Source organism: Camelus dromedarius, chromosome 8, assembly GCF_036321535.1.
Source record: "Camelus dromedarius isolate mCamDro1 chromosome 8, mCamDro1.pat, whole genome shotgun sequence".
NCBI lineage: Eukaryota > Metazoa > Chordata > Mammalia > Artiodactyla > Camelidae > Camelus > Camelus dromedarius.
Genome location: NC_087443.1, coordinates 54,375,687 through 54,401,792, shown reverse-complemented (window position 1 = coordinate 54,401,792; position 26,106 = coordinate 54,375,687). Strand labels below are relative to the sequence as shown.

At 47.6% G+C, this 26,106-nt stretch overlaps 1 protein-coding gene across 50 annotated transcripts in view; it reads left to right on the top strand.

The window, feature by feature from the left end:
- Positions 1 to 22,637, top strand: part of SORBS1 (sorbin and SH3 domain containing 1) — a 208,052-nt gene extending 185,415 nt beyond the window's left edge. For 21 of the 50 annotated variants that reach the window (XM_064488240.1, XM_064488262.1, XM_064488248.1 and 18 more), the window contains 6 exons: positions 455 to 649; positions 2,441 to 3,214; positions 13,176 to 13,235; positions 13,826 to 14,016; positions 17,027 to 17,139; positions 19,648 to 22,637. In XM_064488240.1, coding sequence (XP_064344310.1) covers positions 455 to 649; positions 2,441 to 3,214; positions 13,176 to 13,235; positions 13,826 to 14,016; positions 17,027 to 17,139; positions 19,648 to 19,715 — 1,401 coding nt within the window. In that variant the 3' untranslated portion in view covers positions 19,716 to 22,637. The remainder of the gene's footprint in view (positions 1 to 454; positions 650 to 2,440; positions 3,215 to 13,175; positions 13,236 to 13,825; positions 14,017 to 17,026; positions 17,140 to 19,647) is intronic. The other 29 variants (XM_064488266.1, XM_064488264.1, XM_064488284.1 and 26 more) reach the window with 5 other exon arrangements.
- Positions 22,638 to 26,106: the final 3,469 nt, after the last annotated feature.

The window sequence follows — 26,106 nt, the reverse complement described above, 5'->3', positions numbered from 1 at the left end:
TGACAGTGGTTACTCCCAAATGATAATATTATGAGTAATGATTATGTTCTGCCTTATGTTTGTGTTTTAAATTTTCTGTAATGATACAGGAAAAAATAGTCATTCGTAAAAAGAGAAAGAACCCCCAAAACCTTTACCTTCGAGAAGATTGGATATCTGTCTGTTTTGCCTTAGATGAGTCAGAAACCCTACATTTGCCTGTTAGCTTTGGGGAATGAATTTGACCTTCTCCTTTATCAAAATATTTAAAGACCGAGCTGAACAGCATCCAGGTAGCTCTACTGCTGTTAGCATCTCCACCCCAGTGCTGTTAATTCCATCCAGGTCTAGCCAGGAAGGTTTTTCTGAACAAAGGAGGGGACAAATAATGCAGGACAGCACAGGGTACAGGCAGGGGCCTCCATCGTGCTGAGGCCCAGTAGGACAAGGACCCCTGCCTTGCCGTGTCTTTTAGGGCGAGAGGATCACACTGCTTCGACAGGTGGACGAGAACTGGTACGAAGGGAGGATCCCGGGGACGTCCCGGCAAGGCATCTTCCCCATCACCTATGTGGACGTGATCAAACGGCCACTGGTGAAAAACCCCGTGGATTACATCGACCTGCCTTTCTCCTCCTCCCCAAGCCGCAGTGCCACTGCAAGCCCTCAGGTACCTAAGCTTCTCGCCACTGGTTTTCACCTTCAGCCTGACAAACCTCAGTGCTGATGGTTCACAGCCCCTCTGGGGCAGTTTCCCAGCACTGTGATTAAGAACCGTCTCCAGCCGTGCAGCATGTATGCACCAGGGTTTGTTTTCATGTGTACAAATGGCATTTTTCAGGAACTTGGTGGGAGAACTATCTCAGAGGGAGAAGAAGCGCTTAAGGTGATTGATTGCTCTGGGGATAAGATGATTAGGGAAAGAGAAGTAAGGGTAATTACCACTTGGTCCAAAATTGTGTCCTGTGCGGGGAGGATATAGCTCAGTGGTAGAGTGCACGCTTAGCATGCATAAGGTCCTGGGCTCAATCCCCAGTACCTTCATTAAATAAATAAATAAACCTAATCACCTCCCCCCTAAACAAATAAAAACAAATAAATAAATCTAAGTTTAAAACAACAACCACCATCCTGGGAGCATCCCATCCAGGGTGAGGCTGTTGTCTGGGTACCACCCTTGACCATACATGCCATGGCCAGTATGGCTCTCTTGGTCATCTTACTAGTCAAGATTTGCCTGCAGAAGACAAAGATTGAGAGAGGGAATTTCACATTTTCATCCTTAGGCACGTATACCAGATTCAGAGGAGTCTTTGCAAGCAAGAACCAGGTTGGAAAAGGACTTAGAGCATCTCTGTCTATACTGGGCTGAAAGGAAGTAGATTTAGAGGCATAATAGGATCTTTGCTTCCCTGAACATTAATTATGAATAAACTTGTTTTAAAATACAAGTTACTCCAAACCCATCCCCACATTCCCAAAGCCAAGAGAAAAATCAGACCTCGGGTACAGGAGAGGAACAGTAGGATGACTTCCTGTGACATAGACTGACCATACCCCTGGGTAAGTTACAGGAAGGGTGGCCAGAGGAATGAGAGCAGGACCCAGGGACTAGCATGACACCTGAATGGCCTTTTCTCTCATTCTCCAATCATTTCCTCCTCTCCCGCCTGCCATTGCTGACCCCCTAGGAAATGGTTCTTGGTAAAAGGTGTGAGATGGGCTGACCCGGGGCATCCTGCACAGTGAGATCCAGACCCTGTGGTCTCGTGGGGAGGGCGTGAGATGGGTGCAGGGCTTTCTACTGTGTAGGAACGTGGGGAGCTCAACTAGATTTTTCACTTGACTGTAACCAAGCACAACTGTAAAACAAGATGACTAGAGTGTGCATACACCTCTCTGGAAGGCTCTTTGCTGAGCCCCCTAGAGAGAATAAAACCCCAGGTAGGGCCTGGGCAGTAGTGGCAGGCCTTTTTAAACTTTTTAAATTGAGGTATGGTTGTCATACAATATTATATTAACCTCAGGTGTACAACCCAGTGGTTCAGCCAGGCACCTTTTCTCCTCATGGCTCTGGGTCAGGGCTTCATTGGCAGAGGTGGGTATGTGGGGTGGGGCAGGAGGCTTCCAGGGGGCCCCTTTAAAACTCTGATTCTGCAAACCAGCTGGCACCATCTGTACCAACCTGGATGGGACCTTTTCTCCCGTCTCCCTCCCAGGCACATCTCCCGTCTTCACCTGCCTGCACACACTCGCCCATCCGCACACACGCACCCACATCGCAGTTTCCCTCCCAGCCTAACCGATCCGCTTCTTTTTTGGACACCAGACTGTCCTGCTCGTCCTCTCCATTTCATTCCTCTCCTTTGTCCCTTGTGATTATTTTCCTCCTTTCTTCTTTATGCTGACACTTGTGCCTTTTGCTTCTTTTGTTTTCCTCTCTCTCTCTCTTTTTTTTAAGTTTCCTGGTCCTAGCAAGCTCATCACGCCAGCCCCCTCATCTCTGCCCCACGCTCACCGAGCCCTATCCCCTGAGATGCAGGCTGTCACCTCTGAGTGGATCTCACTGACTGTAGGGGTCCCGGGCAGGCGCCCTCTGGCCCTGACCCCACCCTTGCCTCCTCTGCCCGAGGCTTCAGTCTACAGCACTGACCCCCTGGCCTGGTTGGCGAGGCCCAGCCCCTCCCTGTCCCTCAACCTCCCCTATTCAAGCTGGTCAGACCGGTCCACCCCACACTCGGCAGTCTCCCCACTGGCCCTGCCTCCTCCACACAAAGCCTGTTCCCTGGTGCCTGGTGCCCAGGGCTCCCTCCATGTCAACGGAGACAGTGGTACCCATGTGTCACCTCTGGGGCTCCACCAGGATAGCTTCTCCCAGCCGCAGCCTGGGAGTTCTGACAGGGTCATCTCGGAGCTTAGTGACGCCTTTAGCAGCCAGGGTAAGCAGCAGCCGTGGCGAGAAGAAAGAGGACCACATGAGAGGAAAACAGAGAGGGAGGCAGGTGAGACATGCCCAGGTGGACCCGCCATCTCTAAGAAGAGCTGCCTGAGACCTTCAGACGTGGTCCGGTGCCTGAGCACCGAACAGAGACTCGCAGAGCTCCACAGCCCCGAGGAGAGCCGGCCCCGCCAGGCCCTGGGTAGCCCTTTCCCGGGAAGGGAGGCCAAGCACACAGAGCTGCATAGAGGTGGCGAGCAGGCCGAGAGGAAGGCCGCTCGGACTGGTGCGAGCCAGGTAGGCCTGCAGCATGACCGTGTGTGCCCTGGCGTCTCGGTCGGCAGGGTGGGCCAGGCGTCTCACCCCCTGCTGGGTGGATGCCCGTGCGACCCATTGGCTTGCTTGGGAACAAAAATATGACCCAGGAGGGAATGGAGGTCTCATCCATTAAGGTGTCAGGGCTGGGATAGTTGGAGGCAAAGGACAGCCTTTATTCTGGCCTCTCGAAGTGATTCAGCAGTGACCTCCACATTGGATATCTCCTGGCCTGGTGCAAAAGCCCATGAGTAGGAGGGCCCAGCCGTGCTTTGGAGATCATCCTCGGTTTGCTCTAACACAGCTGAGAACACCAGGCTTCGGTTTGGCTCCGTGTGGTTTGGTTTTGTGTGCGACGCGCTTTGTTTCCATAACCCGTGGCACTCTCTGCCTGCCAGTGCCCAGCCCCGTCAGGTCTTCGTCCTGTCTCGTGTTTGTGTGGGAGCGCAGGGCCTCTGTTCACTGATGAGCAAATGCCTTTTGGTTCTGGGTGGGGGAGCCGTATAGGCCCAGGGCTGGTGTCCTTGAATGGGTAAGCCAGGTTTTTAGGTGAGTGTCCCATTTTCTCTCGGGGTCAGCTGCAAAGATTTTCGGGTTTGGACCAAGGTGGCCCTAGGGTGTTTTGAGGGCTGAAAAATTGGGGCTGGCAGAGGTGAACTTGGCAGTTAGATCCTGGTGCCAATTTTGGCTATGCTGTTTAATACCACAGAAGACAAAACTTTGGGCAGCTTCTCCAAAGTAGCCAGGTTTGAATGCCTGCTCACCTCTCCTGTCCAGTGACTTGGGAGTTACTCCCACTCTCTGGGCCTCAGTTTCCTCATCTGTAAAATAGAGATGGTAACACCTACCCCATAGTCTGGTTGAGAGGATTCCACAAAGTCATGCACGTGAAGTGCTAAGCACAGGGGCTGGGAACGGAACATGTCAGCGCTCTGTAAATGGAAGCTATCCACTTTGGGTACTGAGAACTGAGAACATTCTGGAATATTTTTTTGAACCAGATGGAATTCTTGAAGATGTCTCCAAACCATTTATTATCTCCTGTATACCATGCCCACGGTAGACTGTGCTTGATCCTCAGACCTGCAATCCCAGTTTCCCTTCCAGGTGTCACTTACTGACTCAGTGTATTTATGCCAGGCCTGTAGACAGCAGCCTCTGGGCAGGGTCCAGGGGTCATGGTGTCCCTGCCCTTGAGAAGCCTTGTGCGTCGGCGAGAATGGTGGGCACGGTGGTGGAGGTGTGCTCCGGGGCTGCAGGAGCAGAGGCCTGCGGCGCTGAGTGTGGGGCTGAGGAAAGAGCAGTGTCTGGGGAAGGCCCTGCCTGGCCTCGGGGCAGGTGTTCCTGGAATGCGTGTTGGGAGAGGGAGAGAAGGGTGCATCTGATCAAGGAAAGAATAGTTTGTTGGGGGAGAGGGGGTGACGTGGCCGGCTGAAAAGAAGTAAATGTCTCAACACAGGAACAACTCTGTAAACGTTCTAAGTCAGCCCACAGTGCTGGAGCCCTCGCTGTCAGCGGTGAGTCATCGCGGCTCGATTCCAGGACCCCGTGTGTACAGGAAGTGTGCAGGGCACTTGGCCGAGGTTAGGGGTCTACACCTCCCTCTTCCTAACTGGGAGAGGAGGGGATGTGCTGGCCACACGGAAGGCCAGGCTTGTTGAAAATGGATTTTCCTGTCTTGATGGGCCTCCAGACCCCGCGTGTACCCCTTCCTGTCCCCTCCCTTCCTGCTGCTCCTCCAGCACGAGCCATTCTCCACAGGCCTGGCCTCGCTCCCTGCTGGGAGCTGGGCGGTGGTGTGACAAGGGCTCATGCCCACACACTCTCTCCCAGTCCCCTCTGCCTTCCCCTCCTATAACTGGAAGCGGGACGGCAACCCAGGAAACCAGGTCCTCGAAAAGAAGCTGTCTGCCTCTGGAGGCCCCTTGGGATGACGGAGCTGAAGATGGGAAGGACTTGAATGACAGGTGTTCTGTGGTGGCCCAGGCAGCATGACATGACCTCAGGCCACATCACTGATTTGGATAAAGGCATTCCAGACCAGTTTGTGTTATCTGGAAAATGTGAGCCGCTCTTGTCCTTGTGGGGCGGGGACCAATAGTTCAGTTTTGTCATTGCTGTTGGGAAGCTCGGTTGAGTTGACTGGTATGTAGACAGGATTTTGCCTGAGAGCCTCAACTGAAAGATATTCAGAAATGTTATGACCGTTTCCTCTTTCCTTCATGCGTCTAGAATGTTCCAGGCACTGTGCTAAGTGTTGCAGGAGACAGAGAGGGACAGATATCGCCAGAGGCTCCCGTTGGCTCTCAGGAAAGTCCTCCCTCATGGGCTTAGAAGGCCCCATGTGATCTGGTCATTTAGACAGCAAGCCAGCCTCACTTGCCAAAGCCTCCCCTGCTTATGTGCCTGGAAAATTCCCATCTGTCCTGCACTTTTCCACTTAGATGATACTTCTGCCAGGAAGCCTTTCCTGACAACTTTTCCCTCCCCCTGCAAGACTGAATGAAGGGCTGGACTTTGTGCTTTCACAGCGCCCTGCATGCGACCTAAGCAGGCACTTATCAGCTCTACCGTATTGGTCCCTTTGTCTGTCTGTCACCAGAGTATGAGGGACCAGGACACCTGATACGTGGAAGATGCTCAATAAATGTATGTTGCGTTTTGAAAGAGAAGATACAAAATGACGGACCCCCAACTAAAGGAGTGTATGCTCTCCACGGGGGGGATAAGGCATGTTCACAAATCCTTACAATGTAGACAGGGAATGAGGGCCACTGACAGTTCACTCTGAGAGCTTAAGAAGGGAAGAAATAATCGGCAACAGGAGGGGGAAGGTAGAAAGACTTCTGGAGAAAAGTGGCTTTTGATCTGGGGCTTAAAGAGCTGGGAGTTTTATGATAGGTAAACAGCAAGAGGGCAGCATTCAAGGCAAACAGATGACCCAGCCAAGGCCCCAGGGGTAGGAATGTGGTAGGGGGTGGGGAGTCCTGAGCCCCTGGTTTGGGTGAGGCTTAGGTGTCACAGGTGGAGAGAAGGGGCCGGGAGCAAATCTCAGACACAGATACTGATCAGCGCCTCCTAACCTTGTGTCTGGTCATCTTCCTCAAGTCCTGTGACCCTTGCTAATTGGTCGCAAGAATTCCCTACTTGGTGCTGGCCCCTCCTCTGTGGCTTTCCTTCTCCTGAGTCACCTGGACAGCCTGTCTGTGCCATTCTCTGCAGATGGGAGAGCACTTCCTTGTGAAAGGGTCTGACTCTTCTTCACTCCTCTGTGGACTCCCGAACCGATATCACATTGGGTTGGCTGCTCATGTTTTAGGCAGACATTCTCAGAAGGCGGTGCATGAAGTGCAGGGGGTGTTTAGAGGAAGCCAGGATCAGACTCACTGGAAAGAGCGCTGCACTGAAAGTCAGCGTCACCAGGCTCTGGCCCCAGCTCAGCTGCTGTGTGTCTCTGAGTGAATCACTTCCCTTCTCTGGCAGCTTCACTGTCCATAAACAAAAGATTCAGACAAGAGAATTAAAGTTCTTGTTAGTCTGTGATGAGCTAAAAATCCTGTGTGCATTTCAGTTAAAAGGAGAGAGAAGAACAAATATAAAATTTCAAGTAGGGGGTTTGGGATAGATCTGTGGACCTCCACAATGGAAAAATGAAAGTGTTTCCTTATATTTATTTTTTGAGGGACAACTTAACAAATTGGACAAAAACATACAAAATACCCAAGAGTTCAGAATTTTCAGTCAAGTTCTTGGATTTTGTTGGGTATAAATTTGGCCAAGAAGGTTTAGGACAATCTGTCAAGAAAGTAAAGGGGAAGATGGTCTTGGAAATTGTCACCATTAGCATCATCCAGTATTTACCGAGCTTCCCCAAGATGGGAGCACAGTTTGCTGGCTGGCACCCAGCCTTGGTTTTCAGGTATTCCGACAGCTGGTGTGAGAGATCCTCAGAGAATTTCTGAATTAAAAAGTATCCTTAAAGATCATCTACTCCAGTGACTCGTAACTTTCGCTGGACCATAGAACCTTTGAGAAGCGGAGAATTCTGAAAAGCTGAGGATTCTAGGCTAGTGGTCCAGGGAGGAGAGTGGCGCACACACAATTTTGCATAAAGTTTTAAGAGATTCACACCTGAGTCCATCTGGGAGCTCCCTAGGAGTCCAGGGACCCCCCAGGTGAAGAGCCCCTGGTCTATTCTACTTTTACAATGAAATGAGAAAACTGAGGCCTGAGGACTGTGAAAAAACTTGTGTGATGGGCCCCAAAGAGAGGGAAGCCAATCAAACAGTATAAATCTGAGGGCATGAAGTATAAATAGAAGTATTCAGAAAAGCTGTGTGTCCTCAAAGTATCTGAGAAGCCTAAGAACAAAGCACTCTACAGCCTTAGAGAAAGGAGAGGAGAGAGGGAAACCCTCTCAGCTGACGACAGAAAGATGTGCTTTGGCGAATTCAGAGGGAAGGTCCCTTACTGCCTGGCAACTAAGTTAGTTCCCACAAAGAGAACAAAGGCAGAGGCCTGCTTTGAGCATGGAAATGGGAAATAGAAGGGAAAGCATGTGCTGCAACTGACAAGAACAAAAAGGAAATTTAAAATGTTCAAATCTCCAACTAAAAGGGGGAAACGTTTTCCTTTGACTCACTCAGAAGGGAAATCTCTAAATATATACAGAGGGTATTCAGCAGTGTACGGGAAGGGGAGAGACAGTGGCCACAGTTCCTACAGAAATAACCAGCGGGAACTCTCTCCACACCTAAGGTGTAGGGAACGGAGCCCTGAAGCTGCCGTGTCCACCCCTATGCAGGTAACAGGACAGATGGCTGATTGCAGTAGAAACCCGCAGGCCCGCTGCAGAGCCCGGGGCAGGTGAAGGTGGCCTCTTAATCAGCACATCCCTCCAGCTCTTCTGCTGTCTCCCCCGGGCAGAGCACAACCCGCAAGATCAGGTGGGAGGTGTGGGATGTGGAGTCAGAGAGACCGGGTTTCAAATCCTGGTCCTTCAGTCCCCAACTCAGTCCTGTTGGGTCTTAGTTTTGTAAGATGAGGTCTCATGGAGATGCGTGCCTTTAGCACAGAGCTGGGGACTGGGACTCAAGAAACACTTGTGTGATACCGAGACAACAGGGAAAAGAAACAAAAGTAGTTTATTTTATCCTCCATTCCCCTTGAGAAAGAAAGTAGAAGATGGAAGAATCCTTTCACTTTGGTTACACAAATCCAGAGCTTAGAACACTGAGAATTTGTATTCTGTCCATTAGTGCTGCTCCCAATTCTCACCTTGAGTAGTCTAGGTGGTGAGCATTTGAATTGGTTGTAGTTAGTTTTATATCTAAGCCTGGGATCTTTTTCTTAAGAACTCAGTGGAGTCTGACGATTTTGCGGGTCCTGTGTGGCGTTTCTTAGAGCTGACACCTCGGAGCCTGAACCATCCAGTTCTTCCAACTCCTCCGACAGGGTTTGCCTGTGGTCTTCCAGGAGCTGCAACTCTTCTTCCGTTGAGTGAACCCCTCTCCTTCCACATTGCCAGACGTGAGCTGTCCAGCCACTCTCAGCGCTATAATCAAAAGCCATCTGCCACCCCATCTCCAGTGGGCAGTGAGTGGAGTGCTGCCTCTCTCAAGCCAGGGCAGCCCTGTCCAGTCCTAGTTCTCAAGTCATAGGATGCACACTAATCACTACGTTAGAACTTTTGAGCCAAAAATAATGTTTATGGAAATCATGTCCAAGCCTCTTATTTGACTAAGAACTTGAAATCCAAAGAAGTTAAGCATTTTGCTCAAAAGACAATAAATGACTGTAAGAGCCTGACCTGGAACCCAGTGTCCTGCCTCCAAGTCCAGTGTCCCCAGAGAGGTGGAGTCTGAGAAGACACGGGCTGTGAGATGTTGTCTCTGGCACGGACAGGTTGGGAGAACAGACTCGTGACGCTTTTAGAGGGGCTTGGCGTCACGCGGAGGTGGACTTCCTGTCCTGTCCACATCTCCAGGACTTCCTGCTGGCCTCTGGCCTGTGGGCAGTTTATTTTGGGCTTCAAGGCTTTGGCACACACCCAGAGCTGGAAGAGGATGCTTACTAACTCATGGTAGCACCAGGTGTTTTGGGGATCTGGAGGGATTAACAGCCCCAGGGAGGCTCGGGTCAGGTTTCTGAGGGACTTCTGTGAACTGGAGGTAGAAAGGCAACAGGGCAAGGACACCTGCATGGTGGCTCCCTTGGGAGACTGTAAGAGAGCTCCGGGCCAAGAGGGCCCACGTGTGTGTATGAGTGCAATACAAGAGAAAAGCGGCTTCTGGATCAGCAACTATCACCTGCTAAGTGTTGATGGAGGAGGGCAGTGCAGTGCAGCGTGAGGGGTGTGTGTGTGTTGGGCACGTGGCTCTTTTTCTAAACGTGAAAAACTGGAATGTATTTCCAAGAGTCTGAAATGTACTTGGCATGAGATAATAGTCCCTTTGTCCCTAACCCTATCTGAGGTCCAGGTTAGAACTTTGTGTGCTTTTAGGCTTTAAGAAGGATGTACACGGAGACCCAAGGAGGGTTTAGAGCAGCACTGCCAGCAGGACTATGTGAGTCACATATATAATTTTAAATTTTCTGGTAGTAAAATAGAACAGGTAAAATTAATTTTAATAATTATTTGATTTAACATACCTAAAATTGTATCATTTTAACATATAATCAGTGTAATAATTGAGATAGTTAACATTCTTTATCTTGTACTAAGTTTTTGAAATAACTTTGTAAAAAGGGTGACTACACTTATAGCATATTTCACACTGGCCCCATCTCAAGTGTTGAGTGGATACATGTGGCTACCGGCTACCATACTGAAGAGCATAGGTTCAGAGAAAGAGATACATGAAGCTGTACATGGTTAGAAAATGGATCAGGGAAGAAGAAACATACACCTAGAGGGAAGAAAATCGGAAGGTAAACAGCCTTTGAAGTGAAAGACGAGTCCCTGTGAAGGGTGTCAGTGGTTTCCGTCTCCACCGAGGGGTACCATACCCACACCAACCCCCCCAAAAAAAATCCTGTTTAGATTTAAATCAAACATAGAACTGAAGTATATAGAATGCACTTCAAATAGGGAGAAATTGAATCTTCACTAGCAGGATAAATATTTATATTGCCTTCTTCCTTCATTTATTCCACAGATGTTAAGTAAGGAACCAGGTCACTTCTCAGGGATGAGTTAAGTTTGTACAGAGGTGAAGTTTGTCCAGATGTGCAGGCTGTGATGATGATTATCCTCTGGTCTGGATATCGCCTGATAGCAAGGAAGGTATTAGCTGGGTCAGGATCCCTTTTCAGTCCTGTGGATCCTTGAGTTAACGATCGGGTGATATCCATTACTGTGCTCTGGACCTTTTACATGAGGAAAAAGTGTTTAAGAGAAGTTACAGTGCCTGTTTTCAGAAGCTCGGTGTTCCTATTATCCCTCCCCCAGCTGTCCCATCACGAGACAGGAGGGAGGTGGTGTGGCGATGAGACCTTGAGAGGGTCAGTACTCAGTGGCTTCGCCACCTTGGGCAAATCTTCAGACTTCCCTGAGCCTTAAAAAAAATTTTTTCTGCCCTCACCCAAGTCAAAGGGTGAGTATACAAGTCAGGTGAGGTAATGGTCCTATATGAGCTTTGAAAGCAGCTTTAAAAAAAGGTACATTACAAAAGAAAGGGACAGTACAGTATCAGTTCCTCCTTACTGTGTCTGATTCACCGAATCTCTTTTAAGTGCCAAGTATTTGCTAGATGATCGATTCCAGTCACTCCTTTGGGATTAAAGTTGACTGAAAGATGCTTGGGGGCTTCTGTAAGCTGTGGAGATAATGTCAGGAGATTGTCCACATCCTCTGTTTGTACTATACTTGACCTGAGGTCGGTAGGCCACCAGCTGGAGTTTGGAAATACTTTTGGTCTTTACGAGAACTTTTATTTTCATGAGGTGCAACCCAGACTGACACGCTGTAGCCACAGAATCTCAGTGCTGGATAATTGAGGTGCTCTGCAGCCTCACTCGCCGAGCAGCAGTGTGGGCACCACCAAATAGAAATGAGCGGTCCCAGGCTGCACCCCAGATGCGTCAAGTCAGAATCTGCATTTTAACAGGATCCCAGGTGATACCGACAGACACTAAAGTGAGAGCAGTGCCTGCAGTTCCCATCTAGCAGTAGTTCACAGCCTCGGCAGGAACGGCCGCTGGGACAGGCAAGTCACGTCCTCTCCAGGCAGCCCGTTCTGTTGGACAGCTCTCACTCTGAGAATGTTTTCCCTTCTGTCAAGTCAAACTCTCCCTGTAGGTGTCACCCACTCAGGGCTGTCACTTCAAAGCCCAATAATAGGTGCCTGGAAGAGTCATTATGTTCCTTTGCTTTGCAGAAACCTTGATCCAGGGGCTGGATGGGTGGTGAGTGGGGCCACACAAGGTCACTCCCAGTCACCTGGCAGAAGCCCACAGGTCCTGAGACATTTCCTAGGGAGCAAAACCCTTGCCGTTCTCTCTTCTTTTACCCCTGCCAGAGTTTAGGGGGGCTGGTTTAAGGGATTGCAAGAGGGGATTTGGAGAACTTGAAGTTTTCCAGAGGATGAGAGTGTAGAAGTGATGGAACCTGCAGGGCCTGCTAATAGATGAGACATTTACAGCAGAGATGAGCAGGACGGCCTGGTGTGGTGGGGCAGCTTTACCTCTCGCTAGCTGTGTGACATTGGGGAATGTACTAAACCTCTGTGAGCATCGGCTTCCTGGATTTTAAAAGAAAACGGGATGATAAGCCCTGTCCTGCATATCTCCAGGGTTCCTGTGGGACTCACTGAAAATGTCAGTAAGCACACTTAGTAACATGGGAAATGGTCCAAGGATGAAAGAGAAGGTCCAGTGGGACAGTAGGTAAATCCACAAGACTAGTCTGCCATTAACTTGCTGTGTGACCTCAGGGGAGGCCCTCACCCTCTCTGGGCCTCTCTGTGAAACAAGTGGGTCATGTACAAAAGATCTGAGTGCCATTCTGGAAGGCCCTGGAGTTACTGTGACTCATTGCTGTTATTGCACATTACCTGGAGGGTTTCTCCAAGGATGGCCTTTCAAATATTTATTTAGGGAGAATTATTACAGCTTGGAATTGAATCCTCTCTGGGGTAAATAATTCCAAACACTTTTCTAGTGAAGGCCTGTCCTCTACTGTAGGATCCTTACTTAAAAGACAGGCCTGCTTGGCCATGACTGCACCTTGCCTCCATGTCAGCATGTGGTGCCTGAGCTGGTGAGTGAGGAGTGATGGTGTCATTCCTCCAGCTGTGTCAGGACACACCATCCTATTTCTGGAAGCAAGCTCTGCCCTGTGAGATACCCGAACTCCTCATACTTAGCTGGAGTGGATTGTGGGCAGATTTTTCCTGGGGAATTAGTCTTGTATAATTACTAAGAGTTTTTCAAAAGCGTTCTCTTTTCTGGTTTTTATCAGTACCGGAAAATGGCACAGGTTGATAAGTCTGCCTTGCCAGAGGAGGCTCCCAGTTGGCACAGTTTCTGAAACTGGCTTTTGGTACAGCAGCTCTTCCATAGACACTTGCCAGCTGGGAGCCAGGGGCCCAGCGTGTGTGGTTATCGAGAGACATATTGGGACATAACTGTTCCTCAAGGCAGCCCTTCTGTGTCTCCTTCCGGCCAGTCTGGGGTCCCTGTGTTGTTCACTCTCACCGCACTGCAGCCATGCTCCCAACTGCCCATTTCATTGCCTGGATGCCTGCTTCTAACTCCGTACATTGCATTTTCTCCTCCACACCCACCGTGTTGTCGTGGAAACTCCGTGGCCGTAGGCCGCGAGTATCCGGTGTCGTCGAGTGTGATGGTGTGGTATGTGTATTTGCTCACACTTTTATTTTGACTCCTTTCCAATGTGACATCTGCTAAAATGTCTCCCTTATGATTTGCTTGGTGATCACAGCCTTCTCATCATTCATTGAGAGCAGGACCTGATCTCACAGACTCTGAAAAGAGCTATGTGGTAAGATGCCTGTTGAATAAGACTGTAGCTTTTCTAAAGAGAACCCTTCCTGACTTCTAGAGTCTAGGCCGGAGTGATGCCTGGTTAACGCACAGCCATTACTTACAAGACCTGTATGGCTGTTGTGGTTGAGAGTATAGGCCACCCTCTCAAAAAAAAAAAGCAGAGGCATTTCGAGACAATATTGTTATTTACTCTGCCTACATGTGGGATTAAATTAATGTATTAGTGCATGATTTGGGGATACGTACTTGCATTTCTATCCTGAAGTTATTCCATTTGTAACAGTTACTCACTAATTACAGGCTTTTATGCTGCTGCCTTTTTTTTCTTTAATATTCATACTAAATCCCAAATTCTTCTGTATTTTACCTGTTTCTTCCATGCTTACGCCTGGATCCCTCCTGTACTCCACTACTGGAATATCTATTTTTTTAACCTGGATCTTCAACTCTGTTGTTTCCTTGGACTTATGTACATCGTCTGGAATGTTACATCTCTTCCTCTCTTTCTTCTTCTTTTTTTTTTTTTTTGGTCCCCATGTTGACTGTTTTATGGGGGTTTCTGGAAATCACGGGGCCACCTCACAGGAAGCAGTTTGCAATGAGATCATAAACATTGCCGAAAAATCTGTCCATTACTGCAGCACTGTTTCTCATCCCCTTGACTTTCATCACACGGTATCCCCTTCTGACAATAAATCATCTCTAATCATTTCTCAGCAACCTCAAGCCCAGCAGCGAAGAGTCACCCCAGACAGGAGTCAAACCTCCCAGGATTTGTAAGTATACTTGGCAAAGCTCGGTTCTCGTGCTCTCAGTAGACTGTTGGCCTTAGAAAGTGGGTCATTGACTCACTATCAGGGCCACCATGTAGGGGATGAACCAATCCTTCTCAGCTTCTCTGAGGGTTTCTAGTTAAGCCCATGTCCCATCAGCCCACGTGAAAACACGCGGCAGGTAAATAAAGTTGGTTACGGATTACCTGGAGGAGAGAGGTAAAGAAAACTGTCATACAGGGCAGACGGGAGCTGGGCTGACTGGTTTCATTTCTAGTGTGGGAATATAGAGGAAGGAGTGGTTAATTCTGACTAGAGATGAATGAATAGGGTTGATCCATTCATTAAAAAAAAAGTATTGGATGTCTCCTATGTTCTAAGCACATAAGAGTAAACTCCATTCACAGAGGAAGGGGACTCTGGAGTGATCATTGAAAGACAAATTGGACTTGAGAGCTAGAACAGGAAGGTAAAAGCTCTTCCCAGCTGAGGAAACCAAACGTGCAAAGGCCTGGGGTAGGTGGTGTGTTGGGAGAACTTTGAAGACCCCTGTGGCCACAGTACAGAGTTCACGGAGAAGATAGAACAAAGCTCAAGGAGTAGGTTGGGGGCCAGATTGTAGAATCCAGAATGCAAACAAAATAAATTTGGATTTTAGTCTGCATTCATTCAGGAGCCACTGACAGTTGATAAAATGAGGACCATATTGATTGTGTTCTGTTTTAGGGAGATAAGTCAGGCAACAGAGTGGAGGGTGGATTCCAGAGACAAAGGACAAAGGTAGTGGTCAGGAGATAGGAATCCAGCAAAGAAGTGATGAGAGCCTGAGCTCAGGGCCTGGAAGTATGTAAGGTTCTCCAAGGAGATAAAGGTAATAAATAAAGGGAGAAGAGAACTGAAGGTAGATCCTTGGGGAACCAACTTTTAAGGCACTAGGGTGCCTTTTAAGGCCAGCAAAGGAGACTGAGAAGGAGCAGCAGGAGACACAGGCGAGGGTCTGGGAGGGTCTAGTTCCACTTGTGTGCAACTGAGCAAGCAGTGTGTGGTCAGCAGTGCCCCTGCTTCTTTTTTTTTTTTTTTTTTTTAATTAGGTTTTTTTGTGTGGGGGAGGGAGGTACTTAGGTTTATTTACCTATTTACTTTTTAGAGGAGGTACTGGGAATTGAACCCAGGACCTCGTGCATGCTAAGGATGTGCTCTACCACTTTGAGCTATACCCTCCCCCCAGTGCCCCTGCTTCTGAGGTCAGGGAGGGTAGGAAAGGAGAAGTACCCTCCAGATGGCAGCTGGAGACACTGTTGGTGACCTCTGTGATGGCCGTGCTGGAGCGGCAAAGGCAGGTGCTCCGTTAGAAAGGCTGACAGTGCAACAGTGAATGGAAGGAGCAGGGGCTGTGCAGAGTCAGGGGAGGTGTTTAGGATGCCATGACATAAGCACATTTGTACTTAAGGAGGAGTTGGCCAAATCGAAAGTTGTAAGGGAAAAGATGTAAATTAAGGAAATAGCCCAGGAAGGGGAGTTCAGCATGTCCAGGAGAAGGGACATGGAAATGGGGGCAGGAGGGAGAGAGGGGAGGTGTAGGGACCTGAACCTGCAGGGGAGGACAATTAAAGTGCTGCCCACGACAAGCTTCATCTCAGGAAACAAGGGCAGAGCGAAGAGCCCTCTGCTCGGAATCGGGCACCAGAATTGGCAGAGGAGGCAGGGGGAGGAATCTGTGGAACTGTGTCCTAAATAGCATGACGACCATCCAGAAGCTCAGGGGACCCAGCAGCAAGGCTATGGGCCAGTCAGTCTCTGCTGTCTGGGTGAAAAGAGGGGACAGATAGCAGCAGTCATGTCCCAGAGCTGAGGCCAGCAAAGCCGCGCAGTGGGAATGAAGGGGATGAGGGCATCCTGAAAGTCTAGGTTGGTTGGGAGACAGCAGGCTGATACAGAAGCATCGAAATGTATTCATTTACCAACTGGAAACCCATCTACATCTCTTAATTCCTCAGCAGATACCTTCTTCCTGGCAGACAGATCTGTCTACCAAAGTTTCACTACATTTGGATAAATATGTAAAATTAAATTGCCCCTTTGGTTCTAGCAGAGAATCAGCCTCTTGTTTCTACTCTTTCTTGCCCACACACTGGGATTCACTGACATCTGCTGACAACAGTAGATGACCAGCTCATTTGCAAAGTTTTGCCTGCTCCTGTTGCATTTCAAAATAGCGAGTAAACAGAATTGTGAACTGGTGCACAGTAGATGCTTCTTAAGTGTTTGTCAAAGGAATAAATGAAAAAATCTTTTATTTGTTGCCAGAGCAAGTATCAGATTTCACCACAAGTAGTCCGGCTTTCTCCAGAGCCTGGTGTCAGAACAGACAGAGGAAACTGCCTGAGGCCAACTAGGAAGAAATAAAAATCTTAACCCCAACATCACTGGCATAGAAATGCTTTCACGAGTTCCAGAAAAATGACATCCACATTTAAAAGCAGTTAATGAAATGTGTCTTGGCAAGTAAAGAAACTCAAGGTAGCTTTGCTGAACAGTGAGGCAATTGGGACGTACTTTTAAAAATTATATAAATATATACATGACAATTGACATACCCTCCCCATTGTATGTAACCAGAATATAGTGTCTGTCTCTGGACCCAAGTCACTTCTGATTATCTTTGATGATCTACATGGATTGTCCTATCCATGTTAAGAAAAAGAATTAACTTTAAAGGGGAGTATTTAGGCAAAAAAGCTTGGCTGCGCTAACCAAATGAAACTAAGAGGATCGATCACGACTTGCTTCTCAGAAGTTCCCCATCCCTGTGAATTTTAATTTACTTATCACATGTTGAATGGATCTCCCCAAATGCTAAGTTACTAGAGACATAGCCAATAAAACACTTTTATTCCCACTGGTGAGTAGGAAGCCCTACCTAAATGTTGACTGAACTGAATGGGTTTTAAAAACTCACTATTGAATCCCATCAGTGATTGAGTCACTTAAGACTTCTTTTTCTCTTCTATAGACTTAGCTACCAAGCACTGTATAGCTATATTCCACAGAACGATGACGAATTGGAGCTCCGAGATGGAGATATTGTTGACGTCATGGAGAAGTGTGACGACGGGTGGTTTGTTGGTACGTGATCTCATCGTGCTTGTCTTACTACTTGTGAGTTGAAGGAATACCTAGCAGTGATGAGTCATGAGAAAAGCAGTATTCTCTGCACCGAAGGAAGAGCCTTCTCGCTTCCTGTAACGCCATCAGGAACGCGGGGCCACCACGTTTGCTCTCAAGGCAGTGACGACGGTACTAACACTGAACCTGAAAACCACATATGCCAACCTCTGCTGCATGGAAGGGCAACAGAAGTGCCAGCTTCACTCACTGAGCTCTGTTGGCATTTCTGTTGTGCATCTGCCTGTCCTACATTTGGACATTTTATTTTTTAAAACCCGTATGGAACAGCACAGCATTTGAGCCTAGGTTTCTGCCATGAAACTCAAGCTTAGGTGCAGACATTCCAAAAACCTTATTGACTCCAGGCTTTGAATAACTTTACTCAAAGCAACCTGCTTAAGAAAGGATTCACCATCAGGAGGAGAAAAAGATCAGAATTTGAGATTCTGTAACAGAACAGATACTTGCTTGATATACTTTCTTACTGAAATTCTCTCAACAAACAGCCTGGAAGGCAAAAATTGTCTTCTTTTCACAGATTCAAAAACTGAGACCTAAAGTGGCTAAGTAACTAGCCCCAAAGTCACCACCCTGGGAGCAAACAGTAGGCCCTGTATTTGAACTCAGGCCCATCTCTCCCTGAGCCTGTGTTCTTTCTACTCAGGCACAGAGATGATGTTGGGAACCACCCACACTCTGTCTCAGTTCTCCCCTTCAACAACTGGCTTTAACTTCTTTCCAAAGACCAACTCTTTCCCAATCTCTCTAGATGTTTGCTAAAGTGAAGTCATGTCAGGGCCAGCATAAATGGGAAGCCAGAAAGGTTGGGCTTGGCCTCGCCAGCCTCTGAGAAAGCCACCCCCTCCTCCCAGAGCCCCCCCAACAGCCTGCGGTCCCCACTACCTTGAGTCGTCCTGTTCAGAAGGAAACCAGATCTGACAAATCAGCAACATTCAAGTGCAGTGCAAAGTCCAGTAAAAACGTCGTGCGAGCCACATATGAAATTTAAAATTTTCTGAAAGCCAGAGTGAAAAAAGTACAAAGAAACCAGTGAAATTAATTATAATATTTTATTAAGCCCAGTGCATTCAAAATATTATCATTTGAACATGCCATCAGTATAAAAAAATTGCGAGGGAGGCATTTTACATTCTCCTTTTTGTGCATAGATCTTCAAAAGCCGACGTGTGTTTTATAGTCACAGCAAAGCTCGGTCCAGACCAGCCATGTTTCAAGGGCTCAGGAGCCACACGTGGCTGCCATATCAGAGTGCAGGCTAGTAGGGATTAGCAGTTAAATTCTTCTAGGAACATTTACGTTTTTTATGATAACTTGGGATGGGGTGAGGTACTTTCCCAGCCGCTAGATAAAGGGAGTATTTTAGATTCCTTAATTCTTCAAACAGTTGGAAAAGTGGCCTCATATTCAGACGATGAATAAAAGTAACCAGCAGAGCTCATTTTTCTCACCTGTAAGGAGAGGTAGGAGGGCGTCTCTGGGCCTCGCCATCTCGATTCTCTGCAGCCTCCTTGACGGTCCCCCGGCCCCCCTGCCTCGGCCTTCAGCTGGCTATTTTAGATGTCCTTTAGCTTTGACACATTCTTTCAGCTTTGAAGTTTCACTTCGGGCAACAACTCCAGCCCCCTGGTAGTCACCACTTCCAACGTTGTGCTCAGCAGCCTTCTGAGGCCCTATAGAAGCCAACTGGGGAAAGGATGCAGTGATCAAACTGTGATGTCTGCTAACGAGGGTAACAATGACACAACATGTATCTGCCACCACCCCCACCCACCCCTCAGCTTTAGAGAGAGAACCCCAAGGGAAGGAGCTAGATTAGGGATCCAGTAATTCTGGATGTGGAGCAGTACAGAAAAGGGCTTTGTTCCCAGCTGGCTCCGTGGGAACCCCAGCGAACTTTGTGGTAAAGACAGGAAGCAATCTGGGGCTTAGGTCCAGGCTTAGGAGAGAAATTTCCTTTTAATGTGCAGTCATATCCAGTGGACTTTTAGAAATTCTAAATCCCTAGCACCTTGCCATGTTGGATAAATGTGGTCGTTCTTCCATAAAGGAGAAGTACTGGAAAGAGCAGGCTGGGAGTCAGAAGACCTGGAGTCAGAGCCGCCTCGGCAAGTGGTGGGGGCAGAGCTCGGGGTGGTGCGTGCACTTAGCGCTCGTGAGGTCCTGGGTTCAGTCCACCACCAGCAACAACAAAAAATCAAAGTCTGCCTCTGATGCTTATTAAGCTCTCTGAGCTTAAGTTTTCTCATCTGAAATAAACAGGAGTATTAGAAGTGCCCGCCTTGCTTACCACCCAGCATTCTTCTGCAGCCACGAGAAGATAGGGGAGAGATTTGGAAACCATATGCTCTTTTCTACAAGCTGCAGAATTGTTGTCAAGGGCTCTCTCTGAACTCATGTGAGTGAGTTTTCTCATCAGATGTGTGTGTTTTGGGTTTTGTTTTGTAGGTACTTCAAGAAGGACAAGGCAGTTTGGTACTTTCCCAGGAAACTACGTAAAGCCTTTGTATCTATAAGAAGACTGAAAACCACGGAGATGATTTTTATTGATGGATGAAGCATAATTCATGAACTGGTCTCTTTATTTAAATGTCAAATCAGTAGGAAAACTAATGCAGTGGATAAAGTAAGAAGCAAAAGAAAGGACAGAGAAGTGTGGTGTTTAAACCCTGAGCCTGTCTGAGCTTACTGCATATCAGACAGGGCTGAACCATGCAAAAAAGGAATGACGCAAATCTGTATTTACTTAGCTGCTGCTGGGAGCCACTCCAGCCCTGCCCTGCCCTCCCCGGCTTAGGTATCTGACCTGCAGCTCAGTCCAGGAGCAGCGAGGTCTGACCCAGGCTTGCCCAGCTTTGGCTCAAAAGGGCCGTTTAGCCTGCAGGACCCTCGGAACGCCTGGCAGGCCCCCAGCCACTCTCCAAGGCTCCACACAGACTCCTCCATCACCCCACAGTCCACTGATCCCCCAGCATGGCTAGAGATCAGACAGGGCTGGAGGGGCACTCCCTAGGCAGTCCCCCACTACCCCAGACCACGTCCCTCACTGGGGGGATGTGGGGAAACGGGGTGAAAGTTGGCACCGTGCTTTTTGCCTGCATACAGCCTTGCCATGGATGCCCCTGCTTTTCAGACAAAAAAAAGCACACAAGGCTTGCCCATGGAGCAGGGTGGCCAGGCAGATGGGTAAATTTGTATTTCCAGGTGATTAAAACAAGCCCTGTAGCTCTTGAGGGCCTTTGCAGTGGCTCCTTTTCTGTATCACTGGCTTTTATAGGTTTATTTACCAGAATGCCATTGCTACCCTTCCGTTTCTAGGTTGTTTTTGGCCAGGACAGTTTAGGGTTGATAGACATGTTCTCACAGAGAACCAAGGCTGGTGTTCGGTGAGTCATTGAGCATGGACCCCGATGTACACTGGGCGCCGGTGCTCCCAGCCTTGGACGAGGTTCACCGTGTCTCCATTTTCACTCCCTGTAGGAGTCCAAGGGCCACTCCAAATGTGGTGACCCACCCAGGGCTGTGACTCCTGATGCACCCTGGGAGGCTCCTCTGCAGAGCGGAAGGTGCAGGCGCAGTGACCCTCAGTGTGAGGCAGCAAGTCTGCGTCTCCCAGAGGTCTGTCCTTCGTGGGGCCAGAGCCGAGCAGGGAGCCGCTATGATGCCCGCGGTGTTCGGTCACAACTGTATCCAATTCAAGGATGTTTATCAGCCTCTCTGTTGGATGCCTTGGAGACAAAGATAGAAATGAGCCATCCCCTGCCTCCCGGGAACTCAGTGGTGATTGGGGAGATGGACACACAAAAATACTCAATCAAGAGAGACTGTGATATGTGCTAAGAAGGGTGTGAGAGGAAGAGTTGAATTTTCCCTGAAGGGATCTTAGAAAGCATTGTCTTATTTCTGTCTCGATTTGCTCACTTTTTGAACAACTCGGGTACTGGAGGAAGCTTTGTCCGTGGGTAGTTTATGGCTGGAAATATTTGGCACTGTCTCCACGGTCTTCAGCCTCTCATCCTTCCCACAAATACACATCCAAGGTCACAGACAGTAGCAATTCCAGCTCAGTAAGGTGTGTACAGAGACCCCGGCACTCTGCATAGAGCCCAGAATTGTCCCAGGACCAATGTCCCAAATTCTGGAGTCTTTATAAATTATAAGGAGGCAGAGTTTGTCTTCAGGGCCTCTGCCTCCAGTGTTCATCTTAGGATGCCATTAGCTGCCCACCCCGCCACATCAGGCAGCCACAGTATCCTCCCTTTCTCTCCCTGGCCTTTCAAATGCTGCTCTCAGGAAAGCAACTGGCCACTAATACCTTCACACTAAAGTGTAAATGACTGATAAGAGGAATGTGTTACCACCTTCCAGAGACATTTGTTTTTAACTAGCACAGAGCAGAGCCTTAATCCCAAGGGAAAAGGCTGTGGAACTAATTCATGGTGGAAGTGGGGCTGGGGGTGCAGGTGGGGTGGATGAGCTTCCTGGGGCGAAGTGACTTCTTTAAGGCTCATTGCTTTGGAAGGTCCACCTCACCATCTAAGGGCACTATGTTTGTCTCTCCTCTCCACCCAGGGAATACAGTCCAAGTGCACACGCACATGCATTTTGCACAGCAGCATTTCACCCATTTTGGAACGTAATTCTTATATTGGCTAATGTGTTTCCTGGTCTTTCTTAGATGCAAATCATTAATAACATGATCTTGTAAGTTTTTTGAGGGGTGCTTACAAAGTAGATAATTTTGAACACCTCTTTAAATACAGCTAGAATATAAACCAATTTGTAAAGCCACATTTGCATATGATGCCAGCCTCACAACTTTGTATATCTCCAGCCTCCCAGGTTTGCCTCACCCGATTTGCCCGTTGTTGATACACATGTTAAAATTTGCATCAAACTTCAGCTTCCTGACAAAACAAGGAACAAAGGGTTCCAATTGCTCCTTTGTCTTCAGACATTTAGTAATACAAAATACCTATTTTTATGCTGAGATATTTATACAGGTTTATTAATGCAAGTGCAACTAACTGGCGGCATGCCCTGCAACACGTTTTGATAGATTAGCCATGCTTCTGGGTTAAGGCAAGCCGCAAACTACACATCTTTTGCAGTCTCTACTGAGATCAGTACATGGAAAAAAATATCATATGCTTAAGAAGTGGGACTGTAAATATGTATATTTAACTTTGTATAGCCCATGTACCTACTTTGTATAGAAAAATAATTTTAAAAATTTGAACTGAAGGGGGGTAAAATAAGGAAGTCATGAAGTTTTTTGCATTTGTATTTAAATGAAGGAATTCCAAATAACTTACCTGCAGATTTTTAGCACAAAAAATAGCCATTGTAAAGTGTAATTTTAAATCATTCTGAGACAGAAGGTAACTGTTCTCAGTTATAGTGGTTTTTTGTTTTTAATTTCTTTTTTTTTTTTTTTTGCAGTCCTATTTATCTGCAGTAGTATTAAGTCCTATTGCTAGAATAGGTTACTACAAGAAAGATTATATTCTGAAAGAGAAATAACTGATCTTATATATAACCAATTAATTTAAAGTATTGCCATTTAAATTACACACCAAGAGCATGTACTATGCACAGATTTTTCTGTTCATCTGTTTTTCTTTATTGCAGTGGATTGATTTGGCAAATAGAGGTTGAATTACTACATTTGCTGCTGTACATACTATTTAATAAACTTTATTTAGAATTGCGTGGCATATGTTCTTACCATTCATTGTTTCTTTCCTTCCCTTGCCAAGTTTCTCAAAGGAGGCTTATATTCACTGCTGCACTGTCACCCACCCTCCTTTTCCATTCTTAATCACTCACCACCTGGCTACCACCTCACTACCTTCTGAAGACCCCACTTCTTCCTCTAGTCTCAGTAAGCTAACTCCATGACTCTCTGATTTGATTAACTTTGACCATTTCACCATTCTTTCTAAAGTACGTTTATATTTGTTCGGATTACAAAAATAATGCTTACGGGGGAGAGAGAAATTAGGAGTTTGGGATTAGCAGATACAAACTACTATACATAAAATAGATAAACAAGGTCCTCCTATGTAGCACAAGGAGCTACATTCAATATCTTGTAATAACCTACAATGAAAAAGATGTATAACTGAATCACTACACTGTGCAACAGAAACTAACACAACATAAGTCAGCAATATTTCAATAGTAAAATAAAAACAGGTGGAAACGTTCGTGCAAGTTAAAATAGATACTTTGAACAAACAAAAATACATGTGTCTCTAAAAGCAAAAGTGAAACAAAATGTGTATAATGGGTCTCGATTTACTCCACAAGACATGGGTACAGAAAATGAAACAGCACTTGGTTTTTCTAAACAGGTTAAATCTGGCTTCTCTTGCTGTGGTGGCTGAAAATTCAGTCTGTCCTGTTCCCTCCCAAACCCAGCATGTCGAGGCCGCGCACTAGGGATCTACCTTTCTTGGCACCTCCCTTTGGGGTGGAGTCTCCTACAGCAGCGTGGGTCTGTCCCGTAACAGCAAACCCTAAACCTCCACCCCACCCTCTCTGATTCTGTCCTTCAACTCAAAGCCCCTTTTGGGTGACTTGGTGGAATCCCCCTTGGGTAAACCTCAGTCCTGAGGAAAGGGTCATCTCCCAGGGTCTGACAGCCTTGATACTGGGCCCTGCCTTCCATCCCGTCCAACATATCTGTCAGCTGTACCCTCCAAGTACCTCCAGAACCCAACCCCTTCTATCACCATGGTCCAGGTCATTTTCTCACCTGATCATTGCAGTTACTTTCTAACTGGTCTTCTCCCCGCTTTCACGCTGGCACCCCTCTACTTCAGTCTGAACAGAGCCATCAGAGTGATCATTTGCAAGTCAATCCAAACCCTCTAGTGGCCTGTCCTGTAAGAGTGGTACAATGGCCTCGAGTCCCTCAGACACTGTCCTGCCCACTCCCTTACCTCTGGCTTTGTTTCTCATTGTTCCTTCCAGCCACACAGTCCTTTTTGGCCTCAGACTCAGTCAAGCACACTTCTGCTTTAGTGCTGTCTCATTTTCCATGCCCCTGTCTTCATACTTCATGTACACTCTGCCCCTGTGCCTGCCTGGAAGACCCTCTCCTCCAGAGCTGCATAGCCTCCTTCCTTCCTTTGTGTTGCCTTCTCAGCGAAGCTTTCTCTGGCCACTTTATATGTCACAGGACCCTACAGCCTCCACCCCAGCATTCTAGCCCCTGTCCCTTCCTCTATGCTTCTCCACCACACTCATCAGCATCACTGTTGTGTTTTCACAATCAATCGTATAAAACCCATGAGGGTAGGGATTCTGTTTTGCAGTTACATGCCCAGCACCAAGAGTCCCTAATTAGTTGGCACTCACTTAATTCTTTGTTGATCAAATAAGTGAGTGAATAAGTAATTGAATGAGTGAGCCCCTCTAGACTAGAGATCCGAGGACTCAGACTGTGAAAGAAGGGAACCATCATTATGCCACTTTCTTAAAACAGCAGAAGCAAATTAATCTCTCCAAATATTCTGGGCTCATACAAACGTGGAAAGTCAACCTTCTCTGGTGACAGTCCTCTCCCCTCGGAGATCACCTAACTATCCAATATACGGTCCCCTGAGCCTTTTCCTTTGCACATTCAAAACACACATCTATAAACAAATCCTTTACTTAGTCTTACACACTTTTTTCCCACTAACGCTAGAACTTGGACATGTTTCCGTAATTTACTAAACCAATCCCTTATTAATGATGCAACAATTTGAGGCTACTGCCAGCTTTTTACCACAACAAACAATGCAGCATTGAGTAGAATTATTGGCACAAAGAACAGGAGGATTTCAAATCTTAAAGAAGTATCGCAAAATTGCCTTTCAAAAAAAAAAAAATGAACACTCACTAATTTACACACAAAGTCCCTGGAGTGTCTGTTTCCCCACCACCCATCTGTCTACTTCCACGGAAGGCTGTTCCTTGGTTCACCTGCCTTTTGTTTGGCCAGCAATTTCTTAGTCCACTGTCTACATCTTCCCTGCATCTCAGCCCACTGTTTTCTCTCCACACAAGCTCCTTCAGGAAGCAGATTCCTCACAATAGAATTTGGCCCAGAGAATCAACTGTCTAAGGGAGCTAAGTGGTGGAAAACTAGCATACTCGTGGGTGTTGAGCACAGCGCTGGGACGAGGGCGCTGGAGCCAGCCTCAGGCAGCAGTGACTCCAGACACTCAGGCTTTCCCTCTCTGCATCTGCCTGATTCTTGGCTCCGTAGGTCTTGTTCGGCTGCATTTTCACCTGCTGAGAGTGGTCACAGGAACCGTGCTGCAGGCAGCTTCAGCCTCATTCCTCCAGTTCTCTGACTCTAGACCAGGTCAAAGGGCCTCCCTGCTCAGCTTCCCTGAGAATAATTCCAGGCCCTGGCACACCCAGCTTGGATAGCTACCCTTCCTTGACTCGTTGCTTTGGTTAAAGAGGCTGGAGTGTGATTGGCAGGCCCACCAGGTTGTCATGAAATAGGGGACAGGAAGCGGCCAGGGGAGGGGGCACTGCTATATGGGAGGAAGACAGCTGGACAGGTAACTCCTTGGTCCAATGTGCAAACTGAACTCGGAGTGTTACTGTGACAAAATCTGGGACGTGGAACACTATTTTCCTCTCCCAGGACAAACTTCAGTGTAGCTGAGTGTTGGCTCTGTGTGCTGAAGCGCTGAGAGCCGAGGTCCTGAGAAGGACATGTAGGAGATGTCCATCCAGAGGGGCTGATGCGACCCAGGGGATGTGCACAACTGCATCACACGTTAAATGTATTGGGACTCTTCTGAAAGGGAGCTAAGATTCATGTCTCCAAAGTCATGTATTTGGATGAGTTGTATGCTGATGTCTTTGCCGTGTCTCAGCATGTAGAAATCAAGCCTGTCT